Consider the following 23,672-nt stretch of genomic DNA (forward strand, 5'->3'; position numbering starts at 1 on the left):
CCAATAGATGGCGGTGACATGCAGCAAATGTTTCCCTCTAAGCTATCTTTGCCTTACAAGGTTCAGTTGCTCTGACAGACTTAACGCGAAAATAAAACTCCATCAAAAGATGTTAAATTAATTAGGAACTAGAAACATGGAAACCAGAAGATGTGATAGCGCAGACAATTACCATTTCTTTCACAAACCCATTCAACATTTACGGAGACTGTAGTTGGAGAAAGTAAGGTAAAGAACGGTTGGGGAGATTACATATATACACACACACACACACACACACACAAATCGGTGAGTAGATCGCACTACACATTCGAGTAATAAATCAACTGTTGTCGTGTCCGAAGACCATCAGTTTCCTTATTACAAGTGAAGTCGTGGGTGTGAATTCACAAATTCTTACATTAGCTGAACTAGGACTCTGCATATTTCGCTTCTTTTTCAGGACACTTACTACCTAGGAGAAAGGTTTGCATTTTTTGGGGAGGAGTATGCCTAATTATACTCTACTCCCAATCACAAACCTACATTAAACCAAAACCAGTTTAAATGAGGCACACAATAGCTAAATTAGGCTCCTTGATGCATCTGCCTCCAGGCAATTACCATAATCCAAAAACTCACTATTCCAAAAGCCAAAAGAACCACTAAAGTAGATAACATGCTCAGATTTACACAGAATGCACCCATGCAGCAGATCCTCAATTACAAAATTTAATTCCAAAGGAGACTACTGTATTGCCAAAACTAAAATGCTGGTGACCTCCGTTTCAAAAGGCTCTCGGAGTCCAATGCAAGATGGATCGCGCCCGCGCACAAAAATTAAGATCACCCTGCGCTTGCACCATTCATGCAACCGTTTCCGTTGCTGGAAAACCATTAGAACCGTGTCACCACAAACTTTCAAGAATTTTTTACTACTGAACACAGTCAATACAATAAGCACGAGAAACCTATCCTTAACCAACAATAGCACGTTTCCAGCTTTGCTGAAGATAGTCTACTTAAGACTAATCACCAAGCAGAACAATCGACTCTGCCACTTAAATGGCCATTTCCTTGGGAAAGTGACAGAACACAGCCATCGCTCACATCTTCAACTTTCCTGAAGGAAATAGGCTGCTACCAGACCAAGAGACAGGCTGCCGCTGAAGTTGAGGTGCAGAATCATCGGCTTTATCATTGCACTTCCGCTGCCACTCCTGGGTACTGCTACTAATCAGATTACTCTTCATTAAAGTGAGCAAGCATTTTTTAGGTTTTGCCTAGCAAATGCGCACGAAGTGCGCATGCGCTAGAAAAACCTTCTGTCTTACAGTGGGGAACAGGGACTCGCCCCCTGCTCCCATTGGCTAGCTCCATAAATGGAGGCTAGCCATTGGGAGCCGGATCTGTCTGTCAAGGCCGGACCAGATTCGGGGGCGTTCCCGAGAATTTTTCGCTTTTGGCGAAGTCACGCTGCGGTGGGCGGGGGTTTTTTTCTCTCTCAAGCCGTGTTTTGTTTACTCTCGTCCTGCCTTTTGCAGGAGTGGGCTGCGCGATTTATGTTGCCGAGCAGGTAAGTGTGTACCCGTTTCCGCCCCCCCTCCCGCTGTCTAATTTGTTTTTAACTTTGTTCGTGTTTCTGTTAACCTGCCCCCTCCCCCGTTCCCGCCGGCCCCTCCTCTCGCTGTCCGTGTTCCCCGTTCCCGCCCCCCATACCCGCTGTCTGTGTGTGCCCGTTCCCGCCTACCCCCCACCCCCCGCTGTCCGTCATTGTTGTGCCCATTCCCACCCCAATGCTTGTTATTATCGTTTGTGAACAAGTTGCAGGGCGAATACAATACTCAATACCGGAAGAAATGAGGAGAGGTTCAGTTGTTGGAAACCTTGGAAAGGACTTGGGGCTAATCTGCGGGATTTGTCTGAAAGGAAAGTTCGTGTTGTGGGTTTTGAGCTGCTAATTTAGCCACTGGAACACGTCAAGATAAAATGCTGTTTAGTCTATTTCTTGACATTACAGATAAATGAACTGTGGTCCGGTGGGAACCACCCCCTCCTGCTCCAGCCTGCTGTTTCTCCCTTCTCACTGAAAAACTCTTGTTGTGCACTGCTTTGCACGCAACTTTCGTGCAGCGCTGCGGGCCGATGCACAAGATCACACGCTTTGTCTTCTGGGGAAGCCGGGATAATTAACCGCAAGCCCACTTCTAAAATTAGCCAGGGCTTTTCAGGGTTGGCATGTGCGCGTGGGCCACCGATACTCAGCCCACTCGGCCGCGGGTGCTTTCACTTTCTCTGAGGGGACGGCATTTCCCGGCAGAGGCGGTGGGAAGAGGAGTCGGATCCCCCGGGCGCGCGGACGGTGCCAGGGCCCGGGATGGACGCGCGCGCGCGCGCCGATGGACGACCTGCTGGAGGAGGGCAGTCTGTCCAGCCTAGCTCAGGTGGTACTTGGGAGCAGGAGGGCTCAGCGCAGAGGCTGCCACCGGGTAGGCAGGGCGGGGGGTACCGTGCACCCACTTTAGCCTCATCGCGCCCGGGGAGTTCTCCAAGCAATGGAACCATCTTTGCATTCTGGCGCTTGTGGGTTTAGTTTTCTTGAGGGGCGTCACAAGGCAATTAAAATGCTCCCCACTTGGAACGTACCCGATGTGACACCGAACCGGCGGGTGGGGTCGACACTCGTCCGGGGAGCAGGGTGTGGGGCCGTCTTTCCTTCCAGTTCTCGATTCTTGTCTTTTTCCATCCACCCTTCCATTTTTCTTTCAGTCCTCTTCCACCCGTGCATCCTTCTTTCCTTCTATTATTCTGTGCCTGTCTTCTCCCCTCCTTCCTTCCATCCATAACTAGCCCATCCTTCCTTTTCTCCATCCGCCCGTCTCTCCTCCCTTCTTTCCTTCCCTCCATCATCTGACCTGCGCCCCTTCCTTCTCCATATCCGTCCTTCTCACAGGCATCCATCACTTCTCTACCCAGCCATCCCTAGCTCCATCCACCCACCACTCTCTGCGCCTATCCCTGCGTCCACCCTTCTCACCCACCCCTTCAATCTAAACTCTTTCCATTCATCCCCTGTCCGTCGATCCATCCTTCTCTCCAACGACCTACCCCTCTACCTCTTCTCTTCCTCTCCATCCCTGCTTCCCTCCATCCACCTACCCCTATCTCATCCTCTCCATCCATGCTTCCCTCCGTCCATCTACCCCTCTGCCTCTCATCCTCCTCTCCGACCATGCTTCCCACCATCCACCTACCTCTTATCCTCCTCCCCATCCATGCTTCCCTCCATCCACCTACCCCTATCTCTTTCCTCCTCTCCATCCATGCTTCCCTCCGTCCACCTACCCCTACGTCTCTTTCTCCTCTCCGTCCATGCTTCCCTTCATCCACTTACCCCTACCTCTTATCCTCCTCTCCGTTCATGCTTTTCTCCATCCACCTAACCCCTAGCTCTCATCCTCTTCTCCGTCCATGCTTCCCTCCATCCACTTACCCCCTACTTTTCATCCCCCTCTCCGTCCATGCTTCCCTCCATCCACCTACCCCCTACCTCTCCATCCATGCTTCCCTCCATCCACCTACCCTCTACCTCTCATCCTCCTCTCCGTCCATGCTTCCCTCCACCACCTACCCACCTACCCTCAATCAATCAATCATGCTTTTGTGTAGCTCGGCTACTCACCCGTGAGGGTTTAAAGGCGCTGACCCATCTACCTCTTATCCTTCTCTCCATCCACCCACACATCTATCGCGCATCCTTCTCTCATCCATCCCTTCAGTCTGTCCTCTTTCCATTCATCCGTCTATCGACCCCCTTTCTCTCAATCCACATGCGTATCTGTCACAACCTTAATGCTCACCTTCCACCCCCTCCCCCCTCTCCCCTGTGCTCTCTTGTAGCTCTTCCCATAGCCCCATCATGCAGTTCTCTTCCACAGACCTGCCTCTCCGACTGAAGTCAAAGGAGCTGTAAACACCCCTGTAAGTGCCTGACACGACACGGGACATTCTAGTAGCCCCCCCCCCCCCCCCCCCCCCCCCGGCGCGAGATACTAACGTGAGAGGCGGGCTGGTGTGGCCGGTTCATGGCGCCCCCGCTTTGATGATAAATATCTATTGTGGCGCTGAAAGTCACTGCCTTTGTCACAGCAGCCTCCAAGCACGTGCCAAGTGTCGGGCTCCCCGAGGGTCTATTGGCACAAGGGCTCCCCAGGGGTCCCCGCCTGGGCCTCTCCGTGCGGCCTCTGCACCTACCCCTTTAGCAATGTATCAAAGAGCATAGCAAATGTGTGCGTGTGCCTGACCATTAGCGCCCCCCTAAGGTTACCAGGTGACTTCAGCACGCTATCTCGGATTTAACAGCCCAATGCATTCTGGGAGTTGTAGTATTTATTTCTAGTCTAACAGTTGTCTCCGCACCTGGAAACAATGTTTTGTGAAAGAAAAGGGCTGGAACACTGATGGTGATATGAGGTGATCTGCTCAATTTAGCCCCAGGGTCGGATTGGGATTGAAAGTCGGCCCGGGCACGCAAAAAAACCAAAAATCGCCCCCCATTTGCATAATGCCTTTCCTCAAATCACTGCTTCAACGCAATTGCATTAAAAAGGAGGGGTGGAGGGGGTTAAAAAAATGCACGCATTAGTTTACACTAGTGAAACATCTGAAAACAAGTGAGGCCACTTCTACTGAGGCCCCCTGCTCTGCTCAGTATGTGCATACATTAATGGGCCGGCCAGTGAGCCAAAGGGAGTGATACCGCTGCCTGTTGCTAAACCGGAGGTGGGGGACCGGCGGTGTTGGTGGGGGCAGGAGTGGGGGGGGGGGGGGGGGAGGGGAAGAGGGAAATGAGCGCCCATCTGCCTGCAGAAAGGCCCCTCAGCCACCCACTGGGCCGCTGGCTGTGTTACGAAAATAGAGACACCGCCCAAATCGGCCCCAGACTGCTCAAAAAAGCAGCCCACAGCAGAACTCAGACACCAGCCCCTCGGGCATTGCCCGAGTGCCTGCCTTACCAATCCGAGGCTGCTTAGCCCCTACTTCGACCCTGTACAGCCTGCTGCAAAAAAAACAGGTCCACAATCAGGGCTGGGGGTGGAGGGCGCAAACTCTTATTACAAACGATAAGATGTCCGCCCACCAGGGAGAACTCTTCGGGTTCTGATCCCCCTCAGGGCGAGAGGATGTGGTCTGACGGCTAGACTGCCAACTTTGGAGCTGGGAAACCAAGGTTCCAGCCTCGGGGTCGACTCCATATCCTGTGACTCTGGGCAAATCTACCCCAAAAAAAAATGAATGTGTCCTTGTGCAACGTAACTGGTGCTCATGTAAAGCGTTCCAATACTTTCGGGTCAAGTCCGCGCTATATAAATCTGCAAAAACAAAAAAAAGTCTGTGATAGCAGTACTTAGCGGAATACGGCAGGCGGGAGGGGCACTCCACGCAGCAGTTGTGACTGCTCCCCATAACATTTGTAATATGGGCAATTCAAGTCACCAAGGAGCATTGTGACCTTCTAGGGGAAAGAGTCCGAAAGCGGGTTACTTAAAAAGGTCTTGGAACTGCAGGTGTCTTGCAATATCATTTTAATGTATAGTTGGGAAAGAATATATTCTTTATGATGAACAGTTGCAGAATAACTCTCTCGAAAGCTGTATGGAACTCTGAGGGCCTGATGTACATTGCCAGACAGTGTGTGGGGCTTGCAGTGTGTGTGGGGGGGCTCTCAGTGTGTGTGGGGGGGCTCTCAGTGTGGGGGGGGCTCAGTGTGTGTGGGGGGGCTCTCAGTGTGTGTGGGGGGGCTCTCAGTGTGTGTGGGGGGGGCTCGCAGTGGGGGGGGCTCGCAGTGTGTGGGGGGGCTCGCAGTGTGTGGGGGGGCTCGCAGTGTGTGGGGGGCTCGCAGTGTGTGGGGGGCTCGCAGTGTGTGGGGGGCTCGCAGTGTGTGGGGGGCTCGCAGTGTGTGGGGGGCTCGCAGTGTGTGGGGGGCTCGCAGTGTGTGGGGGGGCTCGCAGTGTGTGGGGGGGCTCGCAGTGTGTGGGGGGGCTCGCAGTGTGTGGGGGGCTCGCAGTGTGTGGGGGGGCTCGCAGTGTGTGGGGGGGCTCGCAGTGTGTGGGGGGGCTCGCAGTGTGTGGGGGGGCTCGCAGTGTGTGGGGGGCTCGCAGTGTGTGGGGGGCTCGCAGTGTGTGGGGGGCTCGCAGTGTGTGGGGGGCTCGCTGTGTGTGGGGGGCTCGCTGTGTGTGCGGGGCTCGCTGTGTGTGCGGGGCTCGCTGTGTGGGTGTGTGTGGGGGGGCTTTGTGTGGCTGTGTGTTGGGGGGCTCTCTGTGGGTGTTTGTGTGTGTCATTTGCGAGAGATAAAGCTAGTGGCATTGTAAATGACAATGCCATTTATTTATGTTAAAAAAAACAAATAAAAATAATGTCAAGAGCAATGCCAATAGCTCAAACTTTAACAAAGGCAAAACCATTGCATTGTAAATGCTTGTTGTGTGAAAGCGCCCAATGACGTGCTTACCCTTTAATGGCGGCCACGCTCCTTTCTTTAGGAAAGCCTTGCTGTAACCTGAATAAGGCAAGCAGAGACTAAAACAAAGGGGCGCGGCCGCCATTAAAGTGAAAGCATGGTATGGGGCACTTAGGTCTGGGCAGAAAACTCTTCACAGAGTTTCCTGCACTCTGCAGAACTCTTGAGTGCAGAAAACTCCACCCTGCATTTAACAGCAGAAATTTTTCCCGCTTGCATTCGCCAACAGTAAGTTGCGAGCACAAGCTGCCGCTCGGGTAGAATTATTACTCTAGCGTTAGGAAGATCAGCGCAAACAGCAGTTTGCGCTGCACTCTGCCACTTGCAGAACTCCTTGAACACCACCCAGGCCTAGCTTTCACCCAAAAATAAAACCTCCAAAGTTTTTTTAGCGCAGCCGCTATCGTTAAGCAGACCAGTCACCATTACTGATAAAAATATAAAAGGGGGTTTGTAGGTAAGCACCTCGTGGGTGGAATGGGAGAAAATAGTTACAGAAATAGTGCTCACAGACTAGATCAAGCAGACCGAGTAACGCAATTAAAAAGTCCAGTCCTCATTGGAGGTTACAAATGCAGAAGGCGGTACCAAGGAGGGACTACTAAGCCTATTAGTTAATCAAAAGCAACAATTGAGAAAGGATAGTAACAGGAGACAAGTGAAAAGATGGGTGGGAAGTGGGCGGAGCGTCAAGTCTATTTCTGAATACAGTTTGCCTCGCATAGCATGCGCTGCCCAGGCTCGACGTAAAAAAAAGGACTGTGAGAACGAGATGGACTGGTACATACTTGGAAAAACTTTTTAAAAAATCACGTGCAGACATCACTAAACCCCTCTTGGTCTTGGAGCCGAGATGAATCTACACTTTGCGAACAAATCTATATGGGTTAAATGACAATATCTCTTGGGGGTCAGACTACTGTATAATCTCAAGGTTCTTTTGAGAAGTTGCGCCCAATGTATCCCATAACAGAACAACCAGAAGAATGGCAGGCTGTAGACTAAGATTTCACAATTAGCAGTACCTGGATTGTGGAATTAACTAGAGGTCTCATACATGCATAACCCTGTGGTTACCTGCCCTCTGACCTGCTGAACGAGGTTCCTCTGTCTAAACAATAAACGTTCTTAATTGAGATGAGCCGTACTCTGGCTAAGTTCCCCCACCTATTAACACTGCATGACATTCCATTCCCTGTTAAAATCAAAACAGATTAGAAAAAAAAACACCCTCCTGGCATTAAGACTGGGTTCAATCTTTGCACGAGGTATGGTTTGACAATTTTACTTTAGATATTTGGGCTCCCAGCCTTTAGAATAGCTACTGGGCTTTCGAAACGCCTCACGTGCAATGCCTTGCTAGCATATCTTAGTAATGGTTAGAGCTACACAACGTCTTAATGGGAGATGAGAGCAGAAGATCCACCATTATTTTCTCTCCTGAGGCAGCCGGCAGAAGCAAACCTGGGCTGACTTTAAATACTCGGGTAATATATATTTAATAAACAGGGTGTACATCTGAAATTCGTGGCGCATTGGGAAGGACTACATTTTCCAGCCGTTACGCACCTGGAAATGAGTATCGACGTGGCAGGTTACGCGCTCATCCTGGCAATCAGTACTACTAGCAGAGGTAGACTGGGACTTCAAGTCCTAGCCGCACCACAATTCAAGACGCTTTGAATTACACACCAGTCCCAGAACCAGCACTGTGAGGCCGGGGTCTTTATAAACAGATCGCCACTCCCTTTGCCTGTACCAGCGGCAAGGAGGGGTTCCGAGACATGATTAACCTTTTGGAGTAGTAAGTAGGGGTATGAGACCGCGGTAGGGTCATAATTTGAGGTGTGTGAAACGGGGCAATTAAATATTCCTGTAGCGCAATACTTGTACCGAATAGGTGACTGAGCAAAACGGGGGGAAGGGGGGGGGGGGGGGGGGGAATGGGGGGCTACAACTCCTCCCTAAAAAGCACGTTGTAATAACAACGTATTGACCATTTAGTCATCAAGGTGATAAGGTAAGGTTGGAAGAACCCTTTATGACTGCAATAGCGGTATTAAGGTATGTCTGTAGTGAGCATGAAGGTTCAACTGTGGTGCTTATCGCCTGTAAACCTAATACACCATGGTCTGTTACGGCTCTAACGTCTCTGGAACAACTTGGACCGCAATGGGAACAATGCATTCTTAAGCCCTTGTGGGGCAGAGATTGGTGCATTCCAAGAAACCATGGATGAGAAATGGCATTGCAGAATATCTGACAACTATCACCTTGATATTTGTGTGTGCAAGATAATCCCTTAGGGGGCCATTTCAAAGAAGGTTGTAATGCAATCCCTTAGGGGGCCGTTTCAAAGGAGGTTGTAATGCAATAATGGGCTTTATGATGGGGGAATCCTCTTACGAACATAGTGGCAGATTATCAGATAAGTAACCTCTAACAGTGTACTGCTGAAATAGCAAGTTTTTACCCAAGATACAAGCGTGACTGCAAGATCACTTTGGCATATGCTATTTACTCATTTGTTGCAGTGAATTCCGATGGGCCTAAGTTACATTAAGGTTACACAGTGTAATATATCTCTCCCCCCGCCCATTTCTTGTCTTTTACCAGTGTGTGACAAAGGACAAAGCCCCCTCCTTGGCAAGGAAGCCTAAAGTTTATGGTAAGGGATAATCTTCATCACCTGCGTAGATGGTATTTTTTTAACGAAATATTCACCTGGATAGTGACAACATCATTAAGTTGTTCACAATGAATTGTGTTGGCTTTGCATGTGCATTCTCACATGTCACGTTGTTATTGTTGCAGGGGCATGCCACACATGGTCACCTGAATGCCCATGTATCTTGAATCACGTTACAATGTATCTCATTCAGGTAAGCTTGTAAATAAAGATTATCTTTTTTTTTCTCTTCATCATAATAGGTTCATCTGACCTGTACCCCAACCCAGGTAAGACCCTCGTGAGTGTACCTTTTGTTTTTTTAGTATAAAAACTCACTCAGCTGCACTGCAGCAGGTTAGTTAGGGATCTCTGGCCCTGAAGAATGCTGCAGACCCGTTATGGATACTGAGTAGGGCACAAACATGTCAGCCTAACAGATATGGTCTGAGCCATTCCACTCAACCCACCATCTTGCCTCGGTTTTTAGATATGCCTGTAGCCCTCTAGAATAGAAGGGTTACACTGAGAAACTACAAGGTAGTTTTAATTTTCCAATCTGGGGCCCTCCTTTGTTCAGTAGCTTGTATCTAAGAACTCCCTCCTGACCAGATTTCAACATGAGGTGGAGTCTGGCCTGGTGGCACTGTCCTACCAGGGTGGAGAAAGGTCACTGATGAAGCATGATACTAATGTGTGCGAGGCCTCCTCTTCCAGAAGGACGGACTTCCCTAGGCATCTAGACAGTAATTCTGTATCTTCCTTGTAGGGCTTTGACTTGGTCTCCTGGTTGGGCTAAAAGTCACGTATTTCTGTACAGCTACCATACTTTTTGCTGGTACCTCAAATGGATTATTAAAAGAACCATAAAAGAACTTTGAACTTTTTTGCAATTACGGACTCAGCGTCTTTGATTTGGAATATTCTTGACTACAGACTTTATCACCCACATATGGTGGAGATCCAAATTCTTGAGCGGTGCTTTTCAAAGTTTGTTATAATACCATACTTTTTGTGGTTGTGCCTCTTAGGACAAAGTGCGGTTATCTCACCGCTCTCTCTTCACTTAAGTGATTAGAGTTTGAAAGGGTCATTAAAGTACCCTAATAAATAATGTTTTTAAATGAGTGCCAATCAAACTACATAACCTACACGTTTGGAGGTATTTTTTTTGTAGAATAGTGAATGATATGATCACTTGCAACAGCGAGATCAATTTAGAAAAATTGAATTCAAGTCGAGAATACATCCTTGTCAACTATATATTAACATTAATCTATGCCACCTATATGTACCTTTGAATATAGCATTACTTCAATAAGGCTTTGAGATATTGCAAAATGAAGTTACGTATTACACAGCGCTGACAACAAGGAAGGTAGAGAGTAGGGTTTAATGCAGCATGTCTTGTAGGAAAACAAAGATGAAGCATTGCTATGTGACCGACATGGAAATAAAGTAGTACCCAACCATATTTAAATTAATGTTACCCTCATTTGACAAACTGCTTACCTTTCCAAAGGCTGCAACGCCCCCATTAGACTTGAACAGCTTATGCTCATCCACAGTAAGGATACTATGGTCTGGAGGGGACCTTGAAAGGTTAATAAACCTTTGTAACTGTTATATGAGACACAACAAACAAACATCAGAATTTTAAGCAAATTAACACAATCACATTGCTGATTAAATTTATGAAGCTTAGTAAAATGTGAGCTACAACTTCCCAATAGTTCAATGGTAATCTCACCTTCGCTTAAGACCCTTACATCTGCATATCACTGTACCCCACACAGCAACAACATACACCAAAAACCTAACTTAACCTGCCACCCCTAGCCCAACCTTTCAATGTGACCTCTCCACAATCCATCTGCCAGTATGCTAGGGGCTTGAAGCATTTGTAGATATCCAAGAATAGCATAAAGGATACCTGCTAGGACTGTGGCAACCATGTTACTTAGAAATCTAGATTGATGGACATGTCCAATTTATGCAATATTTAAGAGATTTTGTGCAGGAAGATACCACTGCAGGCTGAAGACAAACCTAGACAATCTGATGGGTCACCATTGCAGGCCACCATGATGACTGTATAAATGGAAAACTGACAAATTGTATAAGATAATAAGAACGCATTATGGGCCCAAATAGCTGCCAAAGCAGGAGCAAATTTTTTTTCATCGTAAGGATATCTTTAGCCAAATAGATCAGGACTACTTCCAGAAGCAGGGGCTTAAGGGAACAAAAGCAAAATATAGATGGGCGGCCATCCCTTTAAATGAGTACGAATGCCTCAATAAAGCAAGGACTGGCTGGGTAAGTCACGTGAAATATGCCTTGAAGAAACAGGCTTTTAGTAGGATACACATTTTACACAGAGCTAAAGACTTTTAGTAGATACAACTTGATGCAGAACTTACAGAGCTGTCACGATCCTTCTGTGAAACTAACAGTTCAGTGTCCGGAATAGAGTCAAAGGGAGACAGATTCTCGTCGTCTGCATTGTCCAAAATCTCAGTTAGTGCAGTCAAAAGTGATAACTCATTTTCATCATCAAACCGGCTTTTACTCTGAAAGACAGGAAGGAGATAGATATTAAATTTTGGTCAATGGTTAGATTTTAGGCACATAATCTAAACATCATCTGCTATTAAGACAGGGGTGAATAGACAGAACTTCCCTCCCCCCCAAAAAAGAGATTATGTAAAACATCAAAATGAATAGTGAAACCAAGCCAAAAAACAAAGTGGAATGACCACGCACACTAGAATAAGGTTGGCAAAAAATCCATGAAAATAGCTAACTTGCCCAGTCTCTTCCCCTTTGTATGGACCACCCATGTTGGTTAGAGTTGAAACCCCTATGAGACTCTTGGAAAAGACAGTGTTTGTCCCTGTTTTTTTGTTGTTTTTTTTGTTATACATTTTTAATGCTTTTTTTCCCATTTTTGTGATCCTGATGTTGGTTGAGTGCAGATTTGTTATACAATAGTTTAGAGCTTGAAGGTGGTCTCATGTTGTGTTGTTTACATTATGGTAATAAAAGGTAAAGAGTGCTCTTTTATTCATGAAATCGTCATGTTGTGTTGTTTACATTATGGTAATAAAAGGTAAAGAGTGCTCTTATTCATGAAATCGTCTAATAAAACTAAAAAAAAACGCATTGGCAAACTTTAGAAAACTAGCATATTCTCCCAGTTATATATAATACTCATTAACCCCTTCGGCGCTAATGACAAGGTCAGCTCGTCATGGGCGTAACCTGCGCTACGCGGATGACGAGCTGACCTTGTCACTTAACGCGGGATTTTCAAAATCGCAGCGCGCAGTGGTAAAACCGCTAGCGCGCATGCGGTTAAATGCTTACACAAATTGCACCATCTAAAAAGGTGGCATGTATGACTTTGCAAAGAAAAAAAAATATTCACTTACAGTTAAAATGAAACAAGCATTTGCAATGCAATAGGTCTCGCATTAGGAAAGTTTGAGGTATTGGGATTGTAAATGACAAATTTTTTATTTATGTGTTGGTTTTGAAAATAGCGAAATTAATAGCTTTGTCATTTACAATGCCAATAGTTTTAACTTTCGCAAACGTAACACCTATAGCATTTGTAATGCAATATGCGTTGTATTTACATGACTTAGATGTATTAATATTACAAATATCAATGGCTTATTTTTTTAATAATTAATACTTAAAACAAGTTATTGTAATTTATAATGGCAATAGCTTAAACTTTTGTAAATAACTTTTGGGAAGATTATGTTCAGTGCATTTAATTGGGATGAAAATCCAAGAACAGAAGTGAAATATTAACATCTTTTTGTGACATTTGTAATAAAGCTTGAAACATTGAGAGTACATATTTGAGCCAGTTGTTGAATGGTTGCGCCGAGTGATGCCGGGGCAGCGCCGAGTGATGCCGGGGCAGCGCCGAGTGATGCCGGGGCAGCGCCGAGTGATGCCGGGGCAGCGCCGAGTGATGCCGCGAGTGATGCTGAGTTTAAGTAAAGCTAAATATTGTAAGACAATGGTTTTTGCAGGTGTTCGCGCCAAACCACATCACTATCTAACGACTCCCCTAGCACACCACGTTACAGCCCACAAACCGCCAGCAAATATGTTCTTCACTGCCAACCAAGAAACACTGACAACAAGCAGAAGTGGCATAAACAAAGCAATTAGACATGATATTTGAGCCGAGACAATGCAAATGCAGAGGAACCCGGTACATGGCCAAGATGCCATAAAGATTGTACATGGACTGTTAATTTATACGACGGTCTGATAGGAAAGTCTAAAAACATGCCTGTGCCAAATAGAAACACCATGGATGGGGCCAAGCTTCAGGACACATCATGAACTGGTGTGAATAGACTAGTATTGTTGAAAAGCCCCTTACACCGTGTAAATGAATAAAGCTATTAAACACCGCTAGGTAAAAAAACAAAAACAAAGGGCTGCTCGGTGACAAAGACTCGTTATTGTCTTTCGCCAGCAGGAATAGGTCTAATATGTGCCGACATCCAGGATTACGTAGAAGATATTGTGTGGTAAAAAAAAACAAAAAAAAACCCACAAAACTTACGTTAAGGGACAAATAGGAAGGGGGAAAGTAAAAAAAAAAAAATACATATATACTCAGCATTTTTAGAAATAGATTTCTGCAGGAATAGTTTGTTTCCCGTCTTGATTAGCAACGACTGCAAGCACGTACGTGTATAATTAGATTGCACCCTATTCTAACACACACGGTATAAAGCACTATTTGAGGGAGTTACACCGTGGTTTTAAAACGTGCTCATAACCGCTTTAAAGAACAGAACACAACACTGGACCATTACTCTCAAAACAAGCAGGTTTCTGAGTGAAATAGGGGCGGGAGAGCAGCCGGCTTACCTGGAGTGGGTGGGCTGAAGCGAGGCACTGGGTCACCTCTGTACCGGAAGTGGGGGTGGTGGGGGGGGGAATGCGAAACACGGCCTGGCGGCCGTGAAGTAGGGGGCGGGGGAGCGGATGCCTTTGAAGTGAAGCTCTCGGAGGCGGGCAGGAGCAAATGGCAAGCGCGTGCATGAGCACATGCACTTGACGAAATTCGCAATGGTTTAGCCCTTGGTTTGGTCCCAATACTCTCTTCTATTTATTCCTTGCGGAATATAATAGACAAGACCTAAAAAATGAAGCCTTAGTTTGGTACACCAGCTTTAGCACTAGTTATGATATAGGCAAATGTGCTCAAGTGAATAATGAAAATGCCACCCATCGCACAGTCAAGAGAGCCAAATGCTGAAGTGGACTAACTGCCCTCATGCTCTATGTTGTGGTGAGCAAAAGCAAAAATGTAAATGAAGCTTGATTAGACCTACGGGTGAAAAGGGCTGACCATAAGCTCCTGTATGTAACATTTTTATATTCCTCTTCAACTCGAGGCTAGCTAAACAGTCTAACTTGAGCCTAAAAATGCTTACGGACAGTCACTTAAGTTGTTCGTGCCCCCCCCCCCCCCCCCCCGGCCAACCTAAACGAGCATACAACTGCAAACAGCATACCTCGCACTGACTGCCTGCACCCTCGATGATAGAAATGATGGTGGGGTCAAGGTAACCACGGAAAGTACCCAAGAGTTCACTTGTGTCAAACGATGACAGGCCAAGGTCAGATATCCCACTGTAGTTACTATCTTCCTCCAAGGCGTGGCACTAGAAAAGAGAGGGGGGGGAAAAAAAAAAATCAGCAAATGTTAGTAAATAAAACACTGAATTAAAGATAGTAAGTTTTTTATTTGATGGAGATAGACCGATATTTAGCTATTTTTCCATATAATGTGCAAATATCCACATAAAAATGAGAACACGCAAAGGTATTTAAAAATGCTGCATCTGACGTGTGTTCAACCAAAGCAGCAATTCTTTCAAATGAAGGGACCTTGTTCGTTTTTTTTTGTTTTACATTTAGGGAGCAGCAGTGAAGTGGAGAAATGGAAAGTCATGCAATCAATAGCTTTGTATATCTTAGTCATCATGTGAAAATCCGGACTCCAAAAAACCCTGAAATTAGCTATTAGAGGACAGTCTCACTTAAACATCTTTCATGCACCATTCAAGACTTCAAGACTTCAGAATAATTTACTGGGGGTAAGGTAACCAAGCAACATATCTAGCACAAAGTCCCTCAACTTCCCATCGGATACAACACTCGCAATAAGCCCTCGGATCTTGCAGGTCAAACCTCCCTGATCACCTGAAGTTCTGCAAAACAAAAAAAAACGTGGCTGTTTTTGCAAACGGTCAGTGAAATCCACCAACTATGCCTTTTGCAAGCTCCTTTCCTCAATTGACCATTTTCCGCCTCTCCGACGTTCTGGCACTCGTAACTGGGCTCTACAGGTTCACACATGTCAGGAAGCATCCACCACAATGGAGTTCCTCTACCAATGCAAAACACTTGCACTAAGAACTTGTGGGACGCTACTGTTGAGTTTATATATAAAAAGGCTCAATCAGGGCTCTGGTGATCATGTTCAACTCGTGTATTGTTTGCAAGAAAATAAATAAAAACTTTTTAAATAGACAGGTGATCAATGTCAACTGTCTGACTTACAGGAGTGCAAGGAAATAACAGGAGCACTCTGGCATAACTCTCTCAGAAGAGACCAGAGTAAAGTGATGCAGCATATGCCTCTAAATCTACTGACTGTGTGCAGTAGGTGCAGCACAGGATCAAAATAAAATTGATAATGCACTGATGTGTGCATCTTTAACAGTGTGCATAATACAGTTTTACACATTAATACACTGATCTAGTACTGTTGTTCTTGAAACAAATGTCGTATGATGAGTTTAAATTTGTGTTCCCGACTCCTCAACTATGCCTCAATTACAGCCATACAGGTATATTTTCCAAAATGGAGGTAACACTTGCTCTCCATCCGGAACATCTCGCTGTTCTGTTGAGGTAAATTTTAAGGCGTCAGTATTGCAGGATCCACAGCGTCCACACACCTACTAAAGTTCACAGTAACAATGTGACAGGGACCAGGTACTAACTATTTGCTGCATGAAGGTTGAAACCCTATAAGTACTACAATTTACTAAACTATTAGGGAGCAAGGGAGAGAGACAAAAACCTAAATGGGAAAGTACTTGTATTGTTGGGAGGTAAAGGAGGCAAGACCATCTACATAGAAGATGCCCTGGTTACTTACCGGTAATCTTCATTACTCTGAGTATGATCTTCCTCGCCACATGCTAAACGAAGTGAGCTTCAGCTACACACTAGAACCCTCCAAAGTGTAAGTTAGCCTCCCATCCCCTCCCATCGTGGCTGACCCACATCACCCCATACCTCTATAAGAGGAGGGTCAGCCCCAGCCTGAAGAACTACCAAGCCCCAAATATGAAGCGGATAGCACCCAAGGGAGGGAAGGATGGGAACTGCTGTGGCGAGTAGAACAATACTCTGAGGAATGAAGATTACCGTTAAGTAACCAGTGCATTCCCTCCTTGTAAGTCTTCCTCGCCACATTCTAAACAAAGTAAGCACATACCCAAGCCAAGAGGCTTCTTAGTGAACAAGAAACTAATGACAAGGAGTACATGACACCAAAACAGGAGTTCATCCGGAGTATAAAAATACACAGAACAAACCACACAGGTCCAACGCAGAAAGGCCATAATCAAGGGACGGAGGACCCAGCACCAAGAACCACCTCCGCAAAGTCTGCAAGAGGAGAACCACCGAAAACCACCTGGTAGTGCTCCATGAACATGTGCGGGGATCCCAGGTCAAAGCCCTGCAATTTTTTTCCGTAGAAACGAGGCCCAAGAGACAGAGGCCACAGACGGAACAACCTTGAACCCCGGCAGGGAGCCCAGACTGGGACCCATAGGCCAGCAAGATAGCTTGCTTAATCCATTGACTCAACGTAGAGATGGAAGGCTTGTGACCGTACCAGGCCAAACGTCACAAACAAATTGTCAGAACAGAAGGCGGAGGCTGTGTCATCCAGACACCATGACCGCCCGCCGCACATCTAGCAGGGATAGCGAGGCATCAGAACCAGTCAACCCCTGCAGGAAAAGATGGTAAAACCACCTCACAGGAGTGGTTAACGACCGAAGGAACCTTGGAAAGAAACAGAGGGTGAGGGCGCAACACCAGACTATCTGGGAAAGCACATAAGAAAAGAAGAGACCGAAGGAAGGAACCCAGTTCGCCCATCCTACCAGCCGAAATAATAACTACATAGACCACCACCTGGAAGTTGAGAAACTTCAAATCCAGAGTCCAGTAGCTCAAAGCAGACCTCCTGGCGGGCCCACAAAACCAAGGGAATAACCCAGGGCGGAACCAGGCAAATAGCCGGAGGCCGCTGCAAAAAAATAACTCCGCAGCAAGTGAGCCACCAGAGGATCGAGGACGTCCAGCCCCAGACTGCGGAAAGCCCACAAGGCAGCCCATTGAGCCCGTAGAGTGGAAAAAGCCAGACCCAAGGAAAACCCCTCTGTGAGTAAATCAAAGGTCTGCAAGGGATCCACCAAGACTGGGTCCACCCCATTCAGAGAAGGAAGAACAATGGCGGGAATAAGACAGCAGAGTAGACCTGTGGGAACCCTGCAGCAAGTCCACCACCCCCACAGAACAACCATGAGCCAGAAAGGTCACCCTCTAAAGAGCCAGGCCTGCAGACGGAGCCAGCGTAGCATCCCCATTTCAAAGCCCGCTGGCTCAGGAGAGGAAACCAAGGACGGTGTACCCAACCGGGAACCACCAACAAGACAAACACTTTCTCCAGGCGGATCTTGCACAGGACTCGCGGGATCAAGGGAAAAAGTGGAAAGGGCATACAGGAGGGCTGGCTGGCCAAGGAAACGAAAATGCATCAACCCGCCAAGCTCCTGGGCACGGATGGAGTGTGCAGAAACAGGGCAGGAGAGCGTTGGAACTTGTCCGCGAACAAGTCGATCCGCAGTCGGCCAAACCGAGCCACTAGAAGCCTGAAGACCGAGAACCCTGGAGAGAAGGGGCAAACTACCGGCACGCCATGAGAATCGCCTTCAGTTCCCAAAAGTTGGAGGAGCACCTCGCCTGAAGCTGATCCGACCAGGAACCCAGGGTCGCCCACCCCCAGCAGAGGCGACTGAAGTCGGTCGTGACCACCCGGGACGGGGAGACCATGAAGGTGAAACCCCTGGTTAGGTGGGCCTCCACTAACTACTAGCCAGGTCGGCACGAATCTGCGGGGAAAGCACCACTGGAAAGTCCTAGTCCCCCGAGCAGGGATCCCAATGGGCCAGGAGATTATTCAACAAGGGGTACAAGTGGAGGGGAGCCCATTGATGGTAGCAGACAAGCAACTCCTGAACCCTCAACCATTGATGCACCGGGGCGGAATCCAAATCCAGGAGATAAACCAGATCCCGCCACAAGGTGTTCCGCTGTTCCAGAGGCAACATCACCATCCTCTGGATTTGTGAAGAACGGGTGACCCGGCCGCAACCCCTTCCTCGAAAGGGCACACTGCCACTAGCAGCAGACGTGGAAGAGAACGCCTTCTTGGGATAAAAAAAAAACGGCCCCTCGATGAACGGATGGACGACAAAAGCTTCCTGTCTTCCATGGATTTCTTAACCATGTCCGACGACGCACAAACAGTTTCCACCCGAAAAAAGGAATCTTCATCACGATTGCCTTCTGGGCAGCATCAGCCTTCCAGTGACGAAGTGTTTGAATAGCAGCACCACCAGCCGCTACCCCAAAGTATCAAAAGAGATATCCGACAGAAGATGAGCCTGGTGCTTTATCAGCGCCATGGTAGGCACCACATTAGCCCCCTGGCCCAGCAACTCCGCCAAAGATTGGAAGTCCTTTAATAAAGACAGAACCGTGTATGATAAATATGTCGATGCATGTATGGAAAAGTTGGCCGCCGCAGAGGCCCGCTTGGCCGCTGCCTCCACCAGTTGGTCAACCGGGTCTGAAGGAGAAGCATCTTCGGATCTTCGGATATATGGAACGATCAGAAAGACACCGTGGTGAATAGTCTCAAAACTTTCCTCAATGCGCTTGACCTCACCCAATTATGCGATAAACCAACACACGACAAAGGCGCGATACTCGATCCCATCATTGCCAAAGAGAACGCTATTCAACTGGAGGCGATTCTACCCTGCGATTGGTCAGATCACCACATTATCACCTTCTTTATCAACGAAAAAGTTAAACCTAACCCTACTCAACCAATCAAAACCAAAGCATGGAAAAGGGATTTGAAGAATCTGAATCCCTCTACCCTACCTCCCCACATCGGCAACCTCCTCCTTCCCCCTTCAGGGGCCTCAGATGTTCAATCACTGACTGACCACTACCTTGACTCTATGAACACAATAGTCAATGAAGTCGCCCCTCTGCAACTGAAGAGAGTCTCCACCAAAATCTCTAACCCCTGGTACGATGACAGACTCAATGATGAAAGGCGTAATATGCGAATGGCAGAGCGCACCTGGAGATCGGACCCTTCAGCGCTGCATCTCAAAAAGCTTAAGAACAAGAGAAATGCCTACTTTAGGAAAATAAAGCGCACAAAGTCGGACTTCTTCAGCCGCCAGTTGGACCAAGCGAAGAACAGGCCAAGAAAGCTGTTCGAGCTAATCAAGACCCAAACAAAGGCACAACCCACACAATCAAACAGCTCAACAAACGACACCCCACACTGTGAAGCCTTCTCTGCTTTCTTCAAACTAAAGACTGACAACATAAAAAATGACCTCATCATAGATGTAAGCCGATACCCCAACCACACCAGAATGGCAGACACTCAACCTAAAAACAAGGCATCCTGGCAGTACTTCGATACCTATTCAGAAGAAGCAATATACAAACTGCTCTGCACCTTGAAGCCCTCTAATCACCTCACAGACCCTCTACCTGCTAATGCTGTAAAAGACTTTATCCCCTTGCTCCTCCCTCTCTGGACCAAGATCATCAACAGCTCTCTGCAACAAGGCCACATTCCAGACTCCCTTAAGGTGGGGCAAGTCACGCCCATACTCAAGAAACCTACAGCTGATCCGTCTGACCTAAACAACTATCGGCCCATCACCAATATCCCCACCCTGGCCAAACTGCTGGAGAAATGTGTCCAACTCCAACTAACAAAACACATTGATCAATTTGACCTCCTCAACCCTCATCAATCAGGCTTCAGAGCGAAACATAGCACGGAAACAGCTATGACACACATAATTGATGACGCCCTCCAAATTCTGGATCGCAATGAGTCCTGCCTCCTCATCCTTCTTGACCTCTCGTCAGCATTTGACACGGTCAAACATGAGAACTTGCTGGAGCTGCTAAGTACTAGAATGGGGCTATCGGGAACTGTTCTCAAGTGGTTTTCGTCTTTCCTTCACAATCGGTCTCAGAGGTTCAAGATCGACAATGTGCTATCTACACCTGTGCCTGCAGATCTAGGTGTCCCACAAGGGTCCACCCTCTCCCCTACACTGTTCAACCTCGTTATGGAACCGCTCGCCACCTTGCTTCAAGCATCCAATGTTCAATTCCATATGTACGCCGATGACACACAACTCTATCTAAAGTTACAATCCCCGGAAGATATCAAACATCTGAATTCCACGCTTATTAACACCCAATCTTGGCTGGCCGATAATCACCTCAAACTAAATGCTCTGAAAACTGAGTTCCTACTCATCACACCCCCGGCGAAAATCTCCACCACCCAAACCTGGCTCAACAACCTAACAGCACTCAATGTCCAACCTACCATTGTGGACTCGGCGAAATCCCTAGGCATCACACTCGACGCCAAGCTCAACATGCAGCAACACGTCAGCAAAGCCACAAAAGCAGCTAATTTTCAAATTAACACGCTGAGGAAAATTAAACCCTTTCTCCCGGCCAAAGACTTCCAAACTGCTGTACAAGCTTTAGTCATCCCTCGAATAGACTACGGAATTGCGGCCCTCAGCGGTCTCCCACTAGCCACAACAGCACCCTTAAGAGCCTCCCTGAACGCTGCCGCGAGACTCATTACTGGCTCTAGAAAGCATTCGCACATATCCCCAGACTTAAAGACTCTAAAATGGCTGCCTTTTGAGGCCAGAATACATCTAAAAATTGCAGTTATGACACACGCGGCCGTGCACCACAAGGCACCCAACTACCTCGCTCAAAAGCTGTCTATATCAGGAGGTTCGAGATCCAATAGGAGTACAAAAAATCTACTCCTGAAACCTCGTAGATTCCGGAAAGTGAAAACCTACAAGCGCTCCTTCTCAGGAATGGCACCCAGGATCTGGAATGCGCTCCCTCCTGAAATCAGGCTGATCCCCTCCACTGCACTCTTCAAGAAAGAGGTGAAAACCATCCTTCTGGCCAAGATCTCCTGATCGTTATAGATGCTGGTTCAGAGACTCTTCATTGCTGGTATCACTGCGCAATATCCCCTGGCACTATACTCTACTTGTTGGGGGCACCACTACGCTACTCTCTTACTACCGACCAAGATGTGATACACGTTGGTTTACTGATTCACCTGTACACTTCTGTAGTGGGATCAATGACCTGTGCTGTCCTATATTACTTCCTTACCTGATTGTATATGGATTGGTTTTATGTATGTTTTTATTAACCATGTTATTACCATGCTATTGACTATTATGCTGTTCCCATTATCTCTGTTGACTCCTACTGCCCCTACCCTGTCTTTGTAAAGCGCTCTGATATCTGTAAGGATCCTGTTCGCGCTATATAAAACTTTGAATAAATAAATAAATAAAATTATGGAGCCCTGAGTGGCCAGACCAGCCATGAGAGGGTCCACCTTCACAGAGGTAGTGTACTCCTTAGCGAAGTCCTGTATGGCGTAGCGTCTGTCCAGATACCGAAAAAAAGCCTTTTACCAATTTCCTGCTACTCATTTTCAATAACCTTCGTAATGGAAGAATGCAGAGGAAGGGACTCTGGCTCCTTGCGCTGGTACTGCAAGAAGAAATCCTCCAAAAGTTCATCAACCGTGGGAGAAGGAAACGCCATGTTATCCTTAAAGTGTTGTAGGACATACCGACCCAGGAGGTCGGCATCCTCCCCATCGACATCGGGAGTCCAGGCGTGGACGTTCGAGGGGGAGGCGGGGTTCCCTGATCCCCACCCCCGTGGCGCTCAAATGCCGCAGTCACCGCAGCCTGGACCATAGCCTTGGTGGACTGTAAAGATAGGGCCTCTGCGAGGACCTGTGAGCTAGACCCAGCCACCACTGAAGGATCTGTCCCCTGCTCCATGAGGTAGACAGCTGGAAACACCTCACACGGGAAGAGCCTCTTAGGGCGATAGCAGAATGCCCCAGTCACAGCGTGTGACTTAAAATAGGCGAAAAACCCTGTAACAAATGCCCAGGGTACCTCCATCGCCTCACAGCACCAAGTTGCTAAGCAACCAGCTGCGCAGGAAGGCCGAACACGCCCAGGCCCGCCCTGCAGGAGGCCGGCCACAAATGTGGGAACGGCCCCCCCCGCGTAGTCAAACCCTGGCTGGTCTGCCGTGCATGACCTGAGGGAGAACTGTGGAGCGTCACCGCCCTCCCGCCTGTGCCGCACCCATCACAAGCATGGCCAGAATGAGGAGAAGCTACGTGAGGAGAAGGTGCCGGGAACAACCATCGTCCCAGACCCCGGCCTAAGGTAAGCGCATGCGCGAAGTGGCCCAAATACACAATGCGGTCCTTCGCAGCAACCTGCACAAGACTGTATGCAGCCCGAGCATGGTGCGCATAGCGCGGGAAGCCTTCCCAGGAACCTACCCCTCACCGGGAGAACCCGCGAGCAGGAAAATGAACCAACAAATGGGGGTCCATGCGCAAGGCACACCAGGAAATAGCCAGGATGCCACCACGGCCGCAGGGGTCAAGACGGGCCGACAGGCAGAGCCCCAGTCCCCCTCGCAGCTGCCCTCCTTTAACCCCTGGCTCGCTATAGCAGAGCCTAACCGCCTCAAGAGGAGGAAACAGTGGAAGATCCCCATGTTAACAGGCCCGCTAGAGCAGGGCCTCCACCCAGGAACCCTCGTTCCTGCTAAAGCAGGACCACACTCGCCGGACAGCGCACTTGCGGAGTCAGTGCAGAACAACAAAAAAAAAAAAACAGGCGGGGGCCGACCCTCCTCATAGGGGTGATATGGGTTTTCCATGTTGGGTAGGGATGGGAGGTTACTTTTTGCTTTGGAGGGTTCTGGTGTGGAGCTGAAGCTCACTTCGTTTAGCATGTGGCGAGGAAGGCTTGCGTGGAGGTAATGATGCTCTACAAAAAAGCAAGCCACCAAGCATAGCAACTTGTGAGTAATTAAACCACAGTCATTTTTAGACCCTGTAAAAACCCACAAAGTAGCAACTGGTTATTTGTGGGATGCTAGTTAACACAAGCATTTGCAATGCAATAGGTCTCGCATTAGGAAAGTTTGAGCTATTGGTATTGTAAATGACAA

General features: G+C 47.7%; 1 protein-coding gene across 3 annotated transcripts in view; it reads right to left on the minus strand.

Moving 5' to 3' along the window:
• The window catches only part of PPRC1 (PPARG related coactivator 1), a 156,121-nt gene that overhangs the window by 106,918 nt on the left and 25,531 nt on the right, over positions 1 to 23,672 (minus strand). For all 3 annotated transcript variants that reach the window (XM_078643599.1, XM_078643598.1, XM_078643600.1), the window contains exons 2-4: positions 14,723 to 14,872; positions 11,591 to 11,740; positions 10,680 to 10,787 (exon numbers count right to left, since the gene is read on the minus strand). In XM_078643599.1, coding sequence (XP_078499725.1) covers positions 10,680 to 10,787; positions 11,591 to 11,740; positions 14,723 to 14,872 — 408 coding nt within the window. The remainder of the gene's footprint in view (positions 1 to 10,679; positions 10,788 to 11,590; positions 11,741 to 14,722; positions 14,873 to 23,672) is intronic.

The sequence above is a fragment of the Lissotriton helveticus genome, chromosome 5_1 (genome assembly GCF_964261635.1).
Source record: "Lissotriton helveticus chromosome 5_1, aLisHel1.1, whole genome shotgun sequence".
Taxonomy (NCBI): domain Eukaryota; kingdom Metazoa; phylum Chordata; class Amphibia; order Caudata; family Salamandridae; genus Lissotriton; species Lissotriton helveticus.